The sequence below is a fragment of the Lolium perenne genome, chromosome 7, assembly GCF_019359855.2.
Source record: "Lolium perenne isolate Kyuss_39 chromosome 7, Kyuss_2.0, whole genome shotgun sequence".
Classification (NCBI taxonomy): domain Eukaryota; kingdom Viridiplantae; phylum Streptophyta; class Magnoliopsida; order Poales; family Poaceae; genus Lolium; species Lolium perenne.
The window spans coordinates 308,782,806-308,798,462 of record NC_067250.2 but is presented as its reverse complement, the minus strand read 5'-3'; the positions used below and the strand labels follow the sequence as shown (position 1 = coordinate 308,798,462).

General features: G+C 45.6%; 1 protein-coding gene and 1 pseudogene across 8 annotated transcripts; one reads left to right on the top strand and one right to left on the bottom strand.

Moving 5' to 3' along the window:
• Positions 1 to 707: 707 nt before the first annotated feature.
• LOC127311806 (ubiquinone biosynthesis O-methyltransferase, mitochondrial) lies at positions 708 to 7,142 on the top strand. 8 transcript variants are annotated; one of them, XM_051342263.2, is made up of 10 exons: positions 709 to 1,027; positions 1,856 to 2,217; positions 3,261 to 3,350; positions 3,600 to 3,678; positions 4,230 to 4,307; positions 4,668 to 4,716; positions 4,952 to 5,001; positions 5,592 to 5,741; positions 6,344 to 6,424; positions 6,501 to 7,142. In XM_051342263.2, the coding sequence occupies exons 2-10, from the start codon at positions 1,946 to 1,948 to the stop codon at positions 6,627 to 6,629; spliced, it is 978 nt and encodes a 325-aa protein (XP_051198223.1). In that variant the 5' UTR covers positions 709 to 1,027; positions 1,856 to 1,945; the 3' UTR covers positions 6,630 to 7,142. The 8 variants fall into 8 exon arrangements, with proteins under 8 accessions (XP_051198224.1, XP_051198223.1, XP_071680789.1 ...); XM_071824688.1 differs by having other exon boundaries at positions 1,845 to 2,217; XM_071824689.1 differs by having other exon boundaries at positions 709 to 1,047.
• A 1,708-nt stretch (positions 7,143 to 8,850) lies between these two features.
• On the bottom strand, positions 8,851 to 11,028 carry LOC127311808 (transcription elongation factor 1 homolog; annotated as a pseudogene).
• Between the last annotated feature and the right edge of the window lie 4,629 nt (positions 11,029 to 15,657).

Sequence of the window (15,657 nt, the reverse complement as noted above, 5' to 3'; positions counted from 1 at the left end):
CACCCGCCGCGTCGGCAGAGACGGGCCGGGCCCCGCACGCGCCGCTGGGCCCAGCCCAGGCACACGTCAACGGTCGGATCATCTCCGTATGGATCTCGGGCGGCTCCGGAGTCGAGTCTAGGGATGTAAACGGATCGGATCGGATCGGATATTGCTCTTACCATATCCTTTACCATATTTTTGTAACGGATTCGGATCGGAGCGGATAATGGTCGGATGCGGATTCGGATGCGGATTATATCGGATTACGGATATGGAGCGGATTCGGACCGGACTCGGATCGGAAGCGGATTATTAAGAAAATATACACATAAAAAATAAAAGTATGTTTTTTTATGTAAAATACGTTTGTAATTATAGACTATAGTTAAATGTACATACGTATTCGTACAACAAAGCAAATTGCGTCCTAATAGCATACATATTTTGGCTGATGAACTAACTATATTGTCTCAATATTTAGGGTTGGGCTAATTTTCTCGGATTATCCTCTTTGTGGATCTCGGATAATCCGCAAAAAATGGCGGATAATCCTTATCCGTCGGATAGTATCAATACCATATCCTCTACCGTATTCGCCGGATATCCTCTTGATCACTATCCGCATCCGTATCCATATCCGGCGGATTTCTAAAAATGCATACCATATCCTCAAAAACGGATACGGATGCGGATTCGGAGCGGAAATTATCCGTACCATTTACATCCCTAGTCGAGTCCCTCTCAAATCGCAATCGCTGCTCCCCCTTTTTCCCCCAAACCTGTCTGCCCCAAAATTGGAATCGCCCGGCGCTAGGGTTTCCCCCCGCCGACGACGAGCCCTCCCCAGCCAGCCGCCGGCCGCCTTCCCCACGCTGCACTCCGTCCCAATTGCGCCTTCCATTCTGCCACCCTGACCTACCTACCTAGCCAGCCAGCCAGCCAGCCATCCACCCAATCGATAGATCGCCGGCTGCAGCTTCGCGAGTCGCCGGGGCCGGAGCAGCGACAGCGAGCGGTCTTTCTCGCGTCGCGCCGGTGGTACTTGGTAAGGGTAAATATGGATGAGTAAGTGACAAATAAATGGTTTATTTATATGGTTCTGTATGAACTACTTCAAATGTTTCCTTGAATGTTTTATAAATTGATTTTCCTTGATTTGTGGTCCGACTTTAAACAATTTGATGCAAATGCTTGAAGATTGTCTGTACGGGTATGCCTTGTTAGTTGCCTCATGATGCCATGGGCGGGGGATTGGAGTGCAGTCGCTCCGGCAATGGGATGAGAATGAATCCAGCGCTTTGCTCATGGCGTGAATGTACTCCCTCCGTCTCACGAAAGTTATCTAAAATTTGTTTAAATTTAAATGTATCTAGACACTAAAAATATATAGACACATTTAAATTTTAGCAAATCTCAGATAAGTTTGGTGGGACGGAGGGAGTATTAGGGATGATTATTTTTGGTGTGTGTGATACGAGGGCGTCGATATAGCTATAGCGTTTTGTTCGTTGGCCTTGACTATGTTTGTCACAACCCAATCACAGAGATGGGGGAACAACCAGATATTGCAGGATAATGATTGTATGTGGTTACAATCAACACATGGATACAAGAGAAATCTTGTTCAAAAAAAAAAGATACAAGACATCCTCTGTTCAAGTCCGCCAGCTGCAAGTGGTACAGTCTCAGGTGCTGCGCTTTGAGGTCTTCGAGGAGCTGCGGTGAAGACGACATACTTGATTGTTTTTTTCCTACATGTTTAACATCTTGTTTGCAAAGTGTGAGGATTTGACTGTAATGTTTCTTTTCTTTAGGGTCCTTAGTGTTAATCCTCTACTCACCGTTTACATAACAGTTTGCAGTCTCTTGGCAGGCATCCTCTGTTCAAAAAAAGAAAAAAGTCCACCACCGTGTCGCCTCCGGCTCCGCTGGCAATCCCTGACCGGAGCTAGCAAAGCAAAAGATGCTCCACCGCGTCGCTCCGTCGCTCCGCCGAGCCCTCGCCTCGTCCACGGCTCCCCTCCGCGGCGCGCGCCTCCCGGACCCTCTACTCCCGTCTCCGCACGCCCAATGGCGTCGCTGTGCTTCCGCCGCCGCGTCCGCATCCTCCTCGTCGCTCCCGCCGCCTCCCCCGTCCCCGCCTCAAGGCCCGTCGCGGCACGGGGGCGGAGGATCCTCCACCTCGTCGCTGAACCCCGCTGAGGTGGCCAAATTCGCCTCCATCGCCGAGACCTGGTGAGATCCGTCCCCTCCCTCCCAGGCTTGACCAGGCCCCCCTTTTGCTGATTTCTTGCTTATAATGTTTTGGAACAGAGTAAACCCGAAATATATTAGAAATTCAATTCGGCTCCCGGGTGCATATTCTCCCTCCACAAAAAAATTATATATCGAAATGTCAAAAAGAAAATTGGCAAAAAATTCTACATGTACATCTCCATGATATACTTGGGTTCGTCAAGTTACGTGAGGAACCAATATATTTTATGGTCTATGTAAAAAAGAAAAAAATATTTTCTGAAAAGGCTTATTTTTAGCATTGAATTTTGTCTTTTTACACACGCTACACGACAAGTCGATTTTTCACGAAACGACTTTGTGAGCATGTAGGAAGTGAAGATGTACGTGCCAATTTTTCGTTTCATTATTTTTTGAAATTTTAAAATGTGTGTAACGTGCATTTTAAAATAAAGGGAGCATATGCTCCCATATGCCAAAACACCACTCTCCGAATATATGCGAATTTTCTGTGCCCATTTTTGGATTCGATGAGCGACGTGACGTTCCCTCTTTCGGAAGTAGGTCTACCACAACTCACAGTGATGAACAGTGGGCATAGGGGATGTGTGGGCATAGAGGACTTCAGAATTAGATACCAGTTCTGATGGGATAAGTTGCAACATCTAGTGTAGTTTGTTGAAACATTCCCGTGAATTGGCATGCATTTCTGTATTAGATATGTTAAGGGAAGTGCGCAAAAAGTAGTTTGGTGTATGGGCTACTGTGCATGGAGAATGCCTACTTAGTTGTCTTTTTCGTTGATGACCAATGGTTATCAAAACCAAATCTGTCTATTGGGTATTTGTATCATATCCTCCCTGTTCTTTGTAGAAGTATTCGCCTATCATGCTCTTTGCAGTGTATGGGCTACTGTGTGCAACACTTCGTAGTAGTATGTATATGTTTTAAGATGCGCAAAATAAAGGGCACAACATGTTTTTTTGCTTTGCATATGATTGCTTACTGGTGATGACTGATGGCACTGTTTCTGTTATAAATAGGTGGGATTCTCAAGGTCCATTCAAACCATTGCACTTGATGAATCCAGCACGGCTATCTTTTATCCGCTCCACACTCTGTAGACATTTCAGGTACGTTTACTGTATCCTGCATTTTATTTTCTATGGAGCATTGCTATGGTGTTTTTTAGTTTTTCTTTTCCTGAAGAGCAAGCAGCTATTGGATAGCTAATTGCAGCCATCTTTATTCCGTATTCTGATCATTTACCATTCCTCAGTTCTCGTGATCAATATTGTTACCTTTTGCTATATTTGGCCTAAGTGGTCCCTAAGGGTTCCACATTTGCTCTAGTTCTTCCCCCCTAAAGTTCACTCTTCCAGGAGGGATCCATATTCAGCTAAGCCACTTGAAGGTCTTAAACTTATCGATGTCGGATGTGGAGGTGGCATTCTCTCAGAGGTATCAAGCTTTAACAACCAATCATTTTAAGAAAACCTTCTGTTGTTTAACATACGAAATAATAAATATATCTTGAGGGTCTTACATCTGTGTGAAAGGGAGAACTAAGTCAGGTTCTCTGGTATAGAAATGGATACTGGACATGTAGTAATTGGCCTCTTACTTATCATATTCTTTTTTATATGAGGTGTCACATTGTACAGTGTACCCACTTTGATCTTTTAGAGTGGAAATTCGTGTTCACATCTATAACCATCTTCCAGCATTTCAACTTATAGTCTCTATAGCCTATAAAGAAACATTGAACTATCCAAGCTCTTCACTGTGTTCCTTTGCCTATATTTGAGTCAGCTTATTAATGTAGAGTTAGTGCATCTGTAGTCCAGACATGCCATAACTAGTTGGTTTGAAATAGTCAGTTTTTGTCTTAGATCAATTTCCTTGTGGTGTTACAGTGCAATCAGGACTAACATCTGTTCTCTTTTTATGTGTGATTGAACCGACGAATAAAATATATGTTTTTTTTTTGGATTCTTGGTGTTGGGTGACAGCCTCTTGCTCGAATGGGAGCTACAGTTACTGGGATTGATGCTGGTGACGAGAATATAAAGATTGCACATATTCATGCCGTATGTATTACTCATCTTCATGCCAATTATTACTTAGATTTAGACAAGAAATGTATACTGCTAAGTTTTATTAGCTTACTGCTGATGCCTACGAAACATATAATGCTAATATACGGTCTGACTCATACGTTGCCTGATGGTATATTGGTATTAGAACATGATCAGTATGCATCCATATTAAGCTTCTGGGGACTGATAATTCCTTGTTCTTTTCATCAACCTTTAGTCATTTACTCATGTAGACATTAAATTCCCCTACAAGTGCATCGATTGGTCATGATTTTGTAATGCAGGAATTGCCAGAGAAATGATGAATTTATTGTATTTTTAGCCAACAGTTTTTGGTTCTTGCCTTCGCAGGCATCTGATCCAACAACTGCTTCCATTGAGTATTGCTGCACAACAGCTGGTAATGTTGCTTCACTATGTAGTTAAAACATTTGCTATCTTGATTAAATATATTTTACTCTCAACAATTAACTGGACTGTAAAGGAACATCAGCATCTTTCAAATTTAAACTAGTTGAGGTTAATTTTTTTTTGAGCAAAGAGTCGAGGTTAAATTTACATATACAAGTGATTATCCCTGCTATTTCTTATGGCTGAAGACAGCATAACATATGTGTATTATTGTTCATATGCAGAGGATTTGGTAAAAGAGAACAGGCAATTTGATGCTGTAATTTCCCTTGAGGTATGGACTTTTTTCATCCCGTCTTACATCCATGTTGTTCTCCAGAGAAGGTGTTTGATCAAGAATAGAGTGCATCCATAGCTTATTTTTCATAGGATAGTGTATCGTGAGGTGTTTTGGTTATTATTGATGTGGGATCCTTTTTTTTACCCTCAAATGGTATTGGAAAATGATTTGATTAATATGTATTTGTTTTGCACATAGCTTCTGTTAGAGTCGCGTTGGGAGGGGAAGATGGCTCTAGCCACTCAAATAAAGACATCATTAGGCTAGTTAGGACTGTATTGATTAGTGGCATCTAAATAAAGAGGAGAGCTACCCACACCATCCAAACAATCAAGCCAGAAGAAGTTCATTAATCTATTCTGCCTCTGTGTGCATCTGTGTCCAACGAAAACAAGTCATCAAGTGAGAAATATCTGGAGAACTCGCATAATTTATAACAGAATATCGTAACACACCATATAAGCTCGTTGTGATAGCTATGTTCCCACCAGTCAGTGCAGATTTTAGCCTGTTGCATGTGTAGCTTTCTTGACGAAAACTAATGTAGTGGATCATAAATATGAATTATCTTAATTTGCGTGCAGGTGATTGAGCACGTTGATAATCCTCTGGAGTTCTGCAAATCTCTATCGGCCTTGACAGTTCCCAATGGCGCCACTGTTCTTTCTACCATTAATCGGTCAATGAGAGCATATGCGACTGCCATCATTGGTGCTGAATATATTCTCAGATTGGTTAGTCCAATTGTCCATCTTATATTTTATTTATTTCATTTCCTATCGAAGATTGATTCACTTTCTCGGCAGTGTATTATGTTGGAGAAATATGGCATTCCATGGTGGTTAGCTTAGTGAAATCTTGACTCATCTGTTGATTGTAAGCTCTTAGCACTTTTGCTAATGTCATGAGTAATCTCGATCCAAACAAAATAGGTCATTGAATTTATCAGGTACATAAGTTTTGTGAAAGGAAATCGGTCGTTGAATTCATGGTAAAAATTGAAATGTCTATCCTCTCTAACATGTCTTTCGGTACATACTGGTTGGAAGTGCGGTCTTATGTTGAGTTCATGACTATGCCAGGTTGCACAGGTGACAGATAAATAAATGCATAGGGATATATTGATCAGGTAGTCAGCTGTGTTTACTGGGTTATAACACTAGAATTCAGTAACAACTCAGATCCTCCGACGAAACACTCATATGCTATATGCTCATCTGCACAATTACCAACATGCTGTTTCAACATATGCTAATTCGAACTTAACATGATGCTCCGCTGAATGAGCATCAAATATGACACTGTACTCTAAATTATTTTCTTTGTACTTTTACAGCTTCCTATAGGCACGCATGAGTGGTCCAAACTAGTCACCCCAGAGGAGCTAGTCCTAGCGCTGCAAAGAGCCTCGATCTCTGTAAACTACTAATCACTGCCACATGATGATTTTGCTGCCAGTTTATTTTACTTATAGCTTGACATCTTCTCTCCAGGTAGAAGAAATGTCAGGGTTTGTCTATAATCCGTTTACTCAAGGGTGGTCTCTGTCTGATGATATTAGTATAAATTACATTGCTTACGGCGTAAAAAGAAGCGAAACACCGTCAACGATTTCACAGTAGCAAGATAATGGGTGGAGAAAGGATCGTCTGTGCACCTTTGGAACATTTCTTGGAAGCAAAACTTATGCAACTCCATATTTTATCAGGGATCTCACAATCAAGTAGCACCAAGAAGAGATTGTCCTTTTGCGTTATCCCCAGGAACAGGAAACACGGAGTAGTCTTGTTTTCTTTGAGAAGTTGATGGGAGAGAACAGCTACCATGTAGGGCTGCTTAAGTTTCCACAGTTTGATTGTCCTTTTGCGTTATCCCCAGGAACAGGAAACACGGAGTAGTCTTGTTTTCTTTGAGAAGTTGATGGGAGAGAACAGCTACCATGTAGGGCTGCTTAAGTTTCCACAGTTTGTAATAAAAGTATGTTTCAGGCAAGTTTATCGAGTTCAGGGTAATACCTTGCATCTAATCTACATCAAGGAGAGCAGGAAGTTAAGCAAGGAATATTGTTTTTGGCTGTCTTTATGTCAACAGGTAGTATACACAATTATATTTGTATATTTTTTACACTTGGCTAAGCTGATAATTTGGTAGTGTATTTATTGCTTCCGATGCCACTTTTATGTGATCGGGAAGAATACATTAGTCAAATGATATTACTCAATCTGCAAGGCAGGTCAAAACAATCAAGATCAGCCAAACGAAATGCCAACATGACACCACAAATAGCAGTCCCCAGGGTAGCTACAATGCATTAACATACGCTGCCAGAAGCATTTCTCCTAACTAAATTACCAGAAGATTTCTCATTCCCAGAAGCAGGCTTGCACATCCCAGAAATGGCGAACACTTCTTCTACTTAGGGCATCTCCAGCGGCGCGACGCAAACGGACGCTGAGCGACCGTTTTCGTCCGCCGTGATCGAAAATGCGTCTAGCACCACCTCCAGCGGGGCGACGCAAAGTGACCGGACCGTCCGCGGAGACGCAAACCTGGCCCAAATATGCGCCTGGGATGCGTCTCTGGCGGACGCTCGGCTGACACGGAAAGTGTCCGCTCGCGTCAAGCGGACGTTTCGTCGGGCCCGCCTGGCAGCGACCCTGCGTCGATGCGTCTTCTCCGCCAGTACTGGCAGCGAGGCGTCGTTTCGGCAGTCTGCGGCCGCGTAAATGTCGATGCCTCGCGTGGCGCGGCCGTCGCCTACCTCTGCGCACGTAGTAATGGCGATGTCACGCGTGGCGCGGTCGTCGCCCTGCCTCCGACCTATATATACAGGGGCGCGAGCATCTCATCTCCTCCCCACTAAACCCTAGCCACCGCTGCCGTAGCGCCGCTTCCTCTCAGCCTCCAGCAGATCCACCATGAGTAGCGCCGGACGCGGCCAGGCTGCCGCGTCTCCACCTCCCACTCCACCTCCTCCGGCCTCGAGCTCCTCCGAGGAGTTCGACTCCGAAGATAGCACGGGCGACCTCCTCGACCCGGTCAGGGACGCCGCGGCCCTGGCACTCGCGGCGCAGGAAGCAGAGGAGGAGCTGGCGGGCCACGCGGCGTTGGATGCCGAGCTGGAACAGCGCAGGTTGGCGACCGCCGCTGCAGCAGAGGACTCCGACTCGGAGATATCTTGGTCCTCTGATGACCCTGATGCGCCGACGCTGGAGGAGAAGGCGGCGGAGCAGAGGGCTCTCGTCGAGTCTTTCGAGACGCTCAAGGACGACGCCGCCAACGCGAGGCTGGAGCAGTGCCTGCAAGAGGACGCGGCGGCGCACCGAGCCATAGCGGCCGCGTAGGAGGCGGCGGACGCAACGACGGTGCTTGCCCATCAGGAAGCAAGTAGTCTAGCCTATAGATCTACTTTGTATAGTTTTTATGCATTTTTATGTACTACTTTAAATGTTTTTAACTATGTTGCAATTCAAAAAATGGGTCGCCCCGGTGGGTGTGCTCCCAGACGTAAACAGACGAGTAAACAGACAAGCGGACAAAATATGTCCGCGGGGCGACGCAAACGGATGCTCGCGACCACTTTTGGGCGTGAAAAATGCGGATGCCCTTATGCTACAATGTAAACAATCCTACAGCACATACAGAAACTACTTCACTTCAAACTTTACAGCACACCTTCTGGCCCCCCCCCGCCCACCCCACCCCACCCCCCTCCCCCCGCCAAAAAAAAAGAACCTCAGGCTTGCGAACTTACAACATAGCATAGCATTAGTAATGGTACTGAAATAGTAAGGCGTAATACCAACCATGATATCCGTAGAGAACCAACCTTACATAACATACTGATAGAGAACCAACCTTACATAATCTCATATATTATGGATCCATACACATCAGATACGCAGACTACTATTAAAGGTTGAAATATAAGTGCACAATATCATCGGTTGTTTATTAAGCGAGGGATAAGCTGCCTACTAAAGTTTGATCAGCCAGTACATCTTAGAGCAGGTCTAACAGACCCCTTAAAAGGCCCAACCCCGTAAAATAACCGTCGAATACAGGGCCAAACCCTCACTCGGCCGTCTAGCAGACCCCGTAAAACAGGCCCCCGCATCGATTTTTTACAGTTTCGGCTACGGGTGGCTTCTGGCCCCTTATTTGTACGGGGCGGGAGGCCGAATACAGGGCCAAACCCTCACTCTGGCGCGCTGAATTTTCAGGAAATAGTAACTGCAATTCATCTCGCTGCTGGCATGGGGCAACCGGCGCGGCGTGGTGGTCGGGTGGAGGAGCAAGGGCGGCGAGGGCGAGCACACGTCGCCAGCGCAGGTGTCCCGGGACGGCGCGGCCGCGTTCAACGAGACGGCGCGGCGCGGAGCTTCGCCGTGTGGGCGGCGCCGTGGCGGACACGACGACCGGCGGGCAGAGGAGCGGCGGCCGGGGCAGGGAGCGGCGGGCGTGGACGGGGCGGGCGGGGGTCGCCGACGGGGCCGTCCGTGCCTTCACGACGGACGCGATGCGTGGCGGGCGGCGGCGAGGACGGGCGGGCAGAAGCGGCGGCGGCAGCGGGCAGGGCGGCGGGGCGGCGGCAGCGGGCAGAAGCGCGGCGGGCGGCGGCCGGCCGGGGCGGGGCAGGACCTGGGGCAGGGTAGTGGCTGGAGGTAGAAGAAGAGAAAAAAAGAAAAAAATTATTGATTTGGCATATTCCTAGAATATGCCCTTTTACAGTTTAGCGATACGGGGACTGCTAGCTCGGATGAGTTTTTGGCCGATCGAAATGGAATACAGGGCCATTTTTTCGTGTTATACGGGGCGAAAATTTAAGGAGTCTGTTAGACATGCTCTTACAATGCTACTACAGACATGGCTGACAGTGGCAGTCAATAACACCAACGCGTTACGGCCACGATAGTAAACAGTCTGTTCACATCTGGGCATGCTCATGCACCATCATCATCTTCGACAGTGTTGACGCGCTCACACTCATCGATCCATTCACTGTATCTGTAGAAAAAACAATTCCATCTTCAGTTAAGCCTGACTTATTTGCACCCACTCGATGCAGTAAAGAGTTATTAGTTGGACTTCACTTACATATCAATAGCTTCAGTCAGCGCTGCAGCAAAGAGAACAGAGAATTAATACAATCTTGAAATTTGGCCCAACAAAGGTTAACCTCTACTTAACACTGTATTTCCTTTACACGATATTATATACAAACTTGAAAATATGTTTTGCTCAACCAAGTTTAACCTCTACTTGACTCTGTATTTCCTTCACACAAAATTATTATACGGGTTGAGTTCTGGTGAATGAAGATTTGTTACAAGCATTTTAGTTCACTCGGACTTGGACATGATAATACAGGAAGCCACATGGCTGTCTTACAGACATGACGGTGTGCTGTTTTAATGTCAAAAGCGATTACATATATAACTACTCCCTCGGCTCTGTTCCATTATGGCCTAGAATGACAAAACTCCCAGACTGCATGAAATGTGCTTGGCAATATGACATTTATAGATAAGCTATACCCTGTTCCCAGAGTTGTAACAATAAGTTTGAGAATGAACAAAACTAATAGATGATTGGAGCGGAATTTTGTAGCTGAGGTCCAATCAGCACGGCATCTACATTAGGAGGCACAATTTGCAGTTCCATGTATAATTTGGACATACCGTTAGCAGTGGTGCTGAAGCTTTCCTGGCAGATTCTACAATTAGCCTCACCAATCAGATTCTTCATGTCGCTGGAGAGAAAAAATGGGAGAAAACCCAGTCACAATGTTGAATGGACAGCCAAGACCAGTAAGGATGAACCGATTAATAAGAAGGCATGTGAAGATAGTACTAACATTCGGCACTCAACACTACTCCCATGGTGTTGCAGAATGGGCAGGAAAAGACCGTATCCAGCTTGTCCATCCGCTTCTTGGGAGGTGGCTTGGCAGCTGCCTTTCGCTTCCCCATGGTTCAACTTCTCTTCTTCCTTCAGAATCTGTCAAGTGCAGTGGTTACAATCTACCAAATGATGATATGGCGTACAACAACACATTAATGGAGTTGGCAGTCGCGAAGAACATGCCAGAAGAGAGCATTGGATAACATATTTTGATCGAGACGGCAATTATACACATGGTAATCCAGTTCGATTTGCAGGATGCACACAGTACTAATTACAATAAAAGCATTCGAGGGATTTTAGCCAATACCCCAAGCTACCACACACCATTTCTTGTAAAAACAAGCAGCATGTGTAACCACACAAGATATAGCAAACCAACATACGCATATCATCCTCAAAACGGAGGTAACAGTGGGTTGTTCAGGTGGAGGTGTAGGCGAGGACGTGCCCTTGCCGGAATCGCCTTTGCCGGATTCGGCAGTTGGTTCCTCCGGGACATCAGCAAGGTTGATAACATCCTTGGGATCCGGCTTGGCGGAGGAAGAGGCCTTAGGCGGAACCTCCACTTCCGGTGTAACAGGCACATAAGCCAGAGATGGCTTGGCTTTTTTCTTGGGGTTCCTGGAGAGCTTGCTTCCGGAAGTTTTGCTGCATACACGTAAAGGTCTAACACTTAGCAAAAGCCTGGTTAAATGCTAGCAAAGGAATTTTGGACGGAAATCAAGTACTCACGAAGACGTCAAGCTGGTGTCGATCTGCTTGAGGCGCTGCTTTTCCTTTTCCGCCTTCCGGGTAGCCGCGGCACTTGGTGTCTCGCGGGCGCGTTTCGAGGCGGGGCCGGAAGGAGCAGCTCTTTTCCGCTTGGCGGGGCCCAATGTTTCAGGAATTTCCGCATCGAAAGCAGCCTCGGGGTCGTTGGTGCCGGAGTGAGGGATCCGGATTAGAGTTCCGAGATCTTTTTCCTCGAGCTCCTCCAGCTGAGCGCATAAATACTTAGATGATTTTGCAGAGAATGGCAAAGGAGTTGGCACTAAAGCAAGAAACGTACCGCGATCCTGGATCCATTGACGTGGATGTCCTTGTTGCACACGTGAATCCGAATATCACGCGGAATCTTGATCAGGAGCCGGATCCGTTTGTCGATGGCGTCGGCGGAAAGGTTGTCCTTGAAGGCACGCTTAAGATCGCCGTGAAGGAGATATGCCCTAGAGGCAATAATAAAGTGGTTATTATTTATATCTTTATGTTTATGATAAATGTTTATATATCATGCTATAATTGTATTAACTGAAACATTAGTACATGTGTGATATGTAGACAAACAAGAAGTCCCTAGTATGCCTCTTAAACTAGCTTGTTGATTAATGGATGATTAGTTTCATAATCATGAACATTGGATGTTATTAATAACAAGGTTATGTCATTGTATGAATGATGTAATGGACACACCCAATTAAGCGTAGCATAAGATCTCGTCATTAAGTTATTTGCTATAAGCTTTCGATACATAGTTACCTAGTCCTTATGACCATGAGATCATGTAAATCACTTATACCGGAAAGGTACTTTGATTACACCAAACACCACTGCGTAAATGGGTGGCTATAAAGGTGGGATTAAGTATCCGGAAAGTATGAGTTGAGGCATATGGATCAACAGTGGGATTTGTCCATCCCGATGACGGATAGATATACTCTGGGCCCTCTCGGTGGAATGTCGTCTAATGTCTTGCAAGCATATGAATGAGTTCATAAGAGACCACATACCACGGTACGAGTAAAGAGTACTTGTCAGGAGACGAGATTGAACAAGGTATAGAGTGATACCGAAGATCAAACCTCGGACAAGTAAAATATCGCGAGACAAAGGGAATTGGTATTATATGTAAATGGTTCATTCGATCACTAAAGTCATCGTTGAATATGTGGGAGCCATTATGGATCTCCAGATCCCGCTATTGGTTATTGGTCGGAGTGAGTACTCGACCATGTCCGCATAGTTCACGAACCGTAGGGTGACACACTTAAAGTTGGATGTTGAAATGGTAGTACTTGAATATGGAATGGAGTTTGAATATTTGTTCGGAGTCCCGGATAAGATCCCGGACATCACGAGGAGTTCCGGAATGGTCCGGAGAATAAGATTCATATATAGGATGTCATTTTATGTGAATTAAAATGTCGCGGAAGGTTCTATGGAAGGTTCTAGAAGGTTCTAGAAAAGTCCGGAAGAAACCACCAAGGAAGGTGGAGTCCACATGGGACTCCACCTCCATGGCCGGCCAGCCCTAGGTGGGGAGGAGTCCCAAGTGGACTCCCCTTAGGGGCCGGCCACCCCCACATGGGAGGTGGAAATCCCACCTTTTGGTGGGAGTCCTAGTTGGGCTAGGTTTCCCCCTCTTATGGAAGGTTTTTGGTTCGGGTCTTATTCGAAGACTTGGACACCAACACTTGGGGATCCACCTATATAATGAGGGGCCAAGGGAGGGGGCCGGCCAACCCCAAGACCACAAGCTGGCCGCCCCCCTTGAAGTGGCCGGCCACCCCCTCCCAAACCCTAGCCGCCCCCTTCTCCTCCATATAGCCCGCGTAGCTTAGCGAAGCTCCGCCGGACTTCTTCACCGCCACCGACACCACGCCGTCGTGCTGTCGGATTCAAGAGGAGCTACTACTTCCGCTGCCCGCTGGAACGGGAGGTGGACGTCGTCTTCATCAACAACCGAACGTGTGACCGAGTACGGAGGTGCTGCCCGTTCGTAGCACCGGAACCGATCGTGATCAAGATCTTCTACGCGCTTTTGCAAGCGGCAAGTGATCGTCTACCGCAGCAACAAGAGCCTCATCTTGTAGGCTTTGGAATCTCTTCAAGGGTGAGACTCGATACCCCCTCGTTGCTACCGTCTTCTAGATTGCATCTTGGCTTGGATTGCGTGTTCGCCGTAGGAAATTTTTTGTTTTCTATGCAACGTTATCCTACAGTGGTATCAGAGCCGTGTCTATGCATAGATGGTTGCACGAGTAGAACACAATGGTTTGTGGGCGTTGATGCTCTTGTTATCTTTAGTTTGAGTACTTTGCATCTTTATGGCATAGTGGGATGAAGCGGCTCGGACTAACTTTACATGACCGCGTTCATGAGACTTGTTCCTCGTTCGACATGCAACTTGTATTGCATAAGAGGCTTTGCGGGTGTCTGTCTCTCCTACTATAGTAAAGATTCAATTTACTCTTCTATTGAAAACATTAGTATCAACGTTGTGGTTCATGTTCGTAGGTAGATTAGATCTCTCTCGAAAACCCTAAACCACGTAAAATATGCAAACCAAATTAGAGACGTCTAACTTGTTTTTGCAGGGTTTGGTGATGTGATATGGCCATAATGTGATGATGAATATGTATGAGATGATCATTATTGTATTGTGGCAACCGGCAGGAGCCTTATGGTTGTCTTTAAATTTCATGTTGAGTAGTATTTCAAAGTAGTTGTTATAGTTGCTACATGGAGAACAATCATGAAGACGGCGTCATTGATCTTGACGCTACGCCGACGATGATGGAGATCATGCCCGAAGATGATGGAGATCATGTCCGTGCTTTGGAGATGAAGATCAAATGCGCAAAGACAAAAGGGCCATATCATATCACATATGAACTGCATGTGATGTTAATCCTTTTATGCATCTTATTTTGCTTAGATCGCGACGGTAGCATTATAAGATGATCCCTCACTAAAATCTCAAGATAATAAAGTGTTCATCCTTAGTAGCACCGTTACCAAGTCTTGTCGTTTGAAGCACCTCGTGATGATCGGGTGTGATAGATTCAATAAGTACATATGACGGGTGCAAGACAGTTTTGCACATGCGGATACTAAGGTGGCCTTGACGAGCCTAGCATGTACAGACATGGTCTCGGAACACGTGATACCGAAAGGTAGAGCATGAATCATATGGTTGATATGATGAACACTTTGAGTGTTCGCCATTGAAATCACACCTTTTCTCGTGATGATCGGGTTTAGGTGCGGTGGTTTTGGTTCGTGTGATCACTAAGACAATGCGAGGGATATTGTTTTGAGTGGGAGTTCACTTAGGTTTTTAATTATGTTGAATTAAAATTTGAACTCAATTTGTCATAAACTTAGTCTAAACTATTGCAAATATATGTTGTAGAGATGGCGTCCCCAATCAATTTTAATCAGTTCCTAGAGAAAGAGAAACTTAAGAGAAACGGTAGCAACTTCACCGATTGGTTCCGTCATGTGAGGATCTTCCTCTACGGCGGAAATCTGCAATTTGTGCTTGATGCACCGCTAGGTGACCCTCCTGCAGAAGATGAAACCGATGAAGTAAAAGCTGTTTACGCGACTCGGAAAACTCGGTACTCTCAAGTTCGGTGTGCCATCTGTGCAGTCTGGAATCCGATCTTCAAAAACGTTTTGAGCACCATGATCCTCATGAGTTGATGAATGAGCTGAAAGCTATATTCGAGACTCATGCGTCCGTGGAATGCTATGAAGCATCGAAACATTTCTTCAGCTGTATGATGGAAGAAGGCAGCTCCGTTAGTGAGCACATGCTCGCCATGACCGGGCATGCGAAGAAACTCGATGACTTGGGAATAGTGATTCCTAACAGATCGGGGATTAATCGTGTCCTTCAATCACCGCCACCAAGTTACAAGAACTTTGTGATGAACTACAATATGCGTAACATGAACACGGAGTTACCTGAACTTTTTGGCA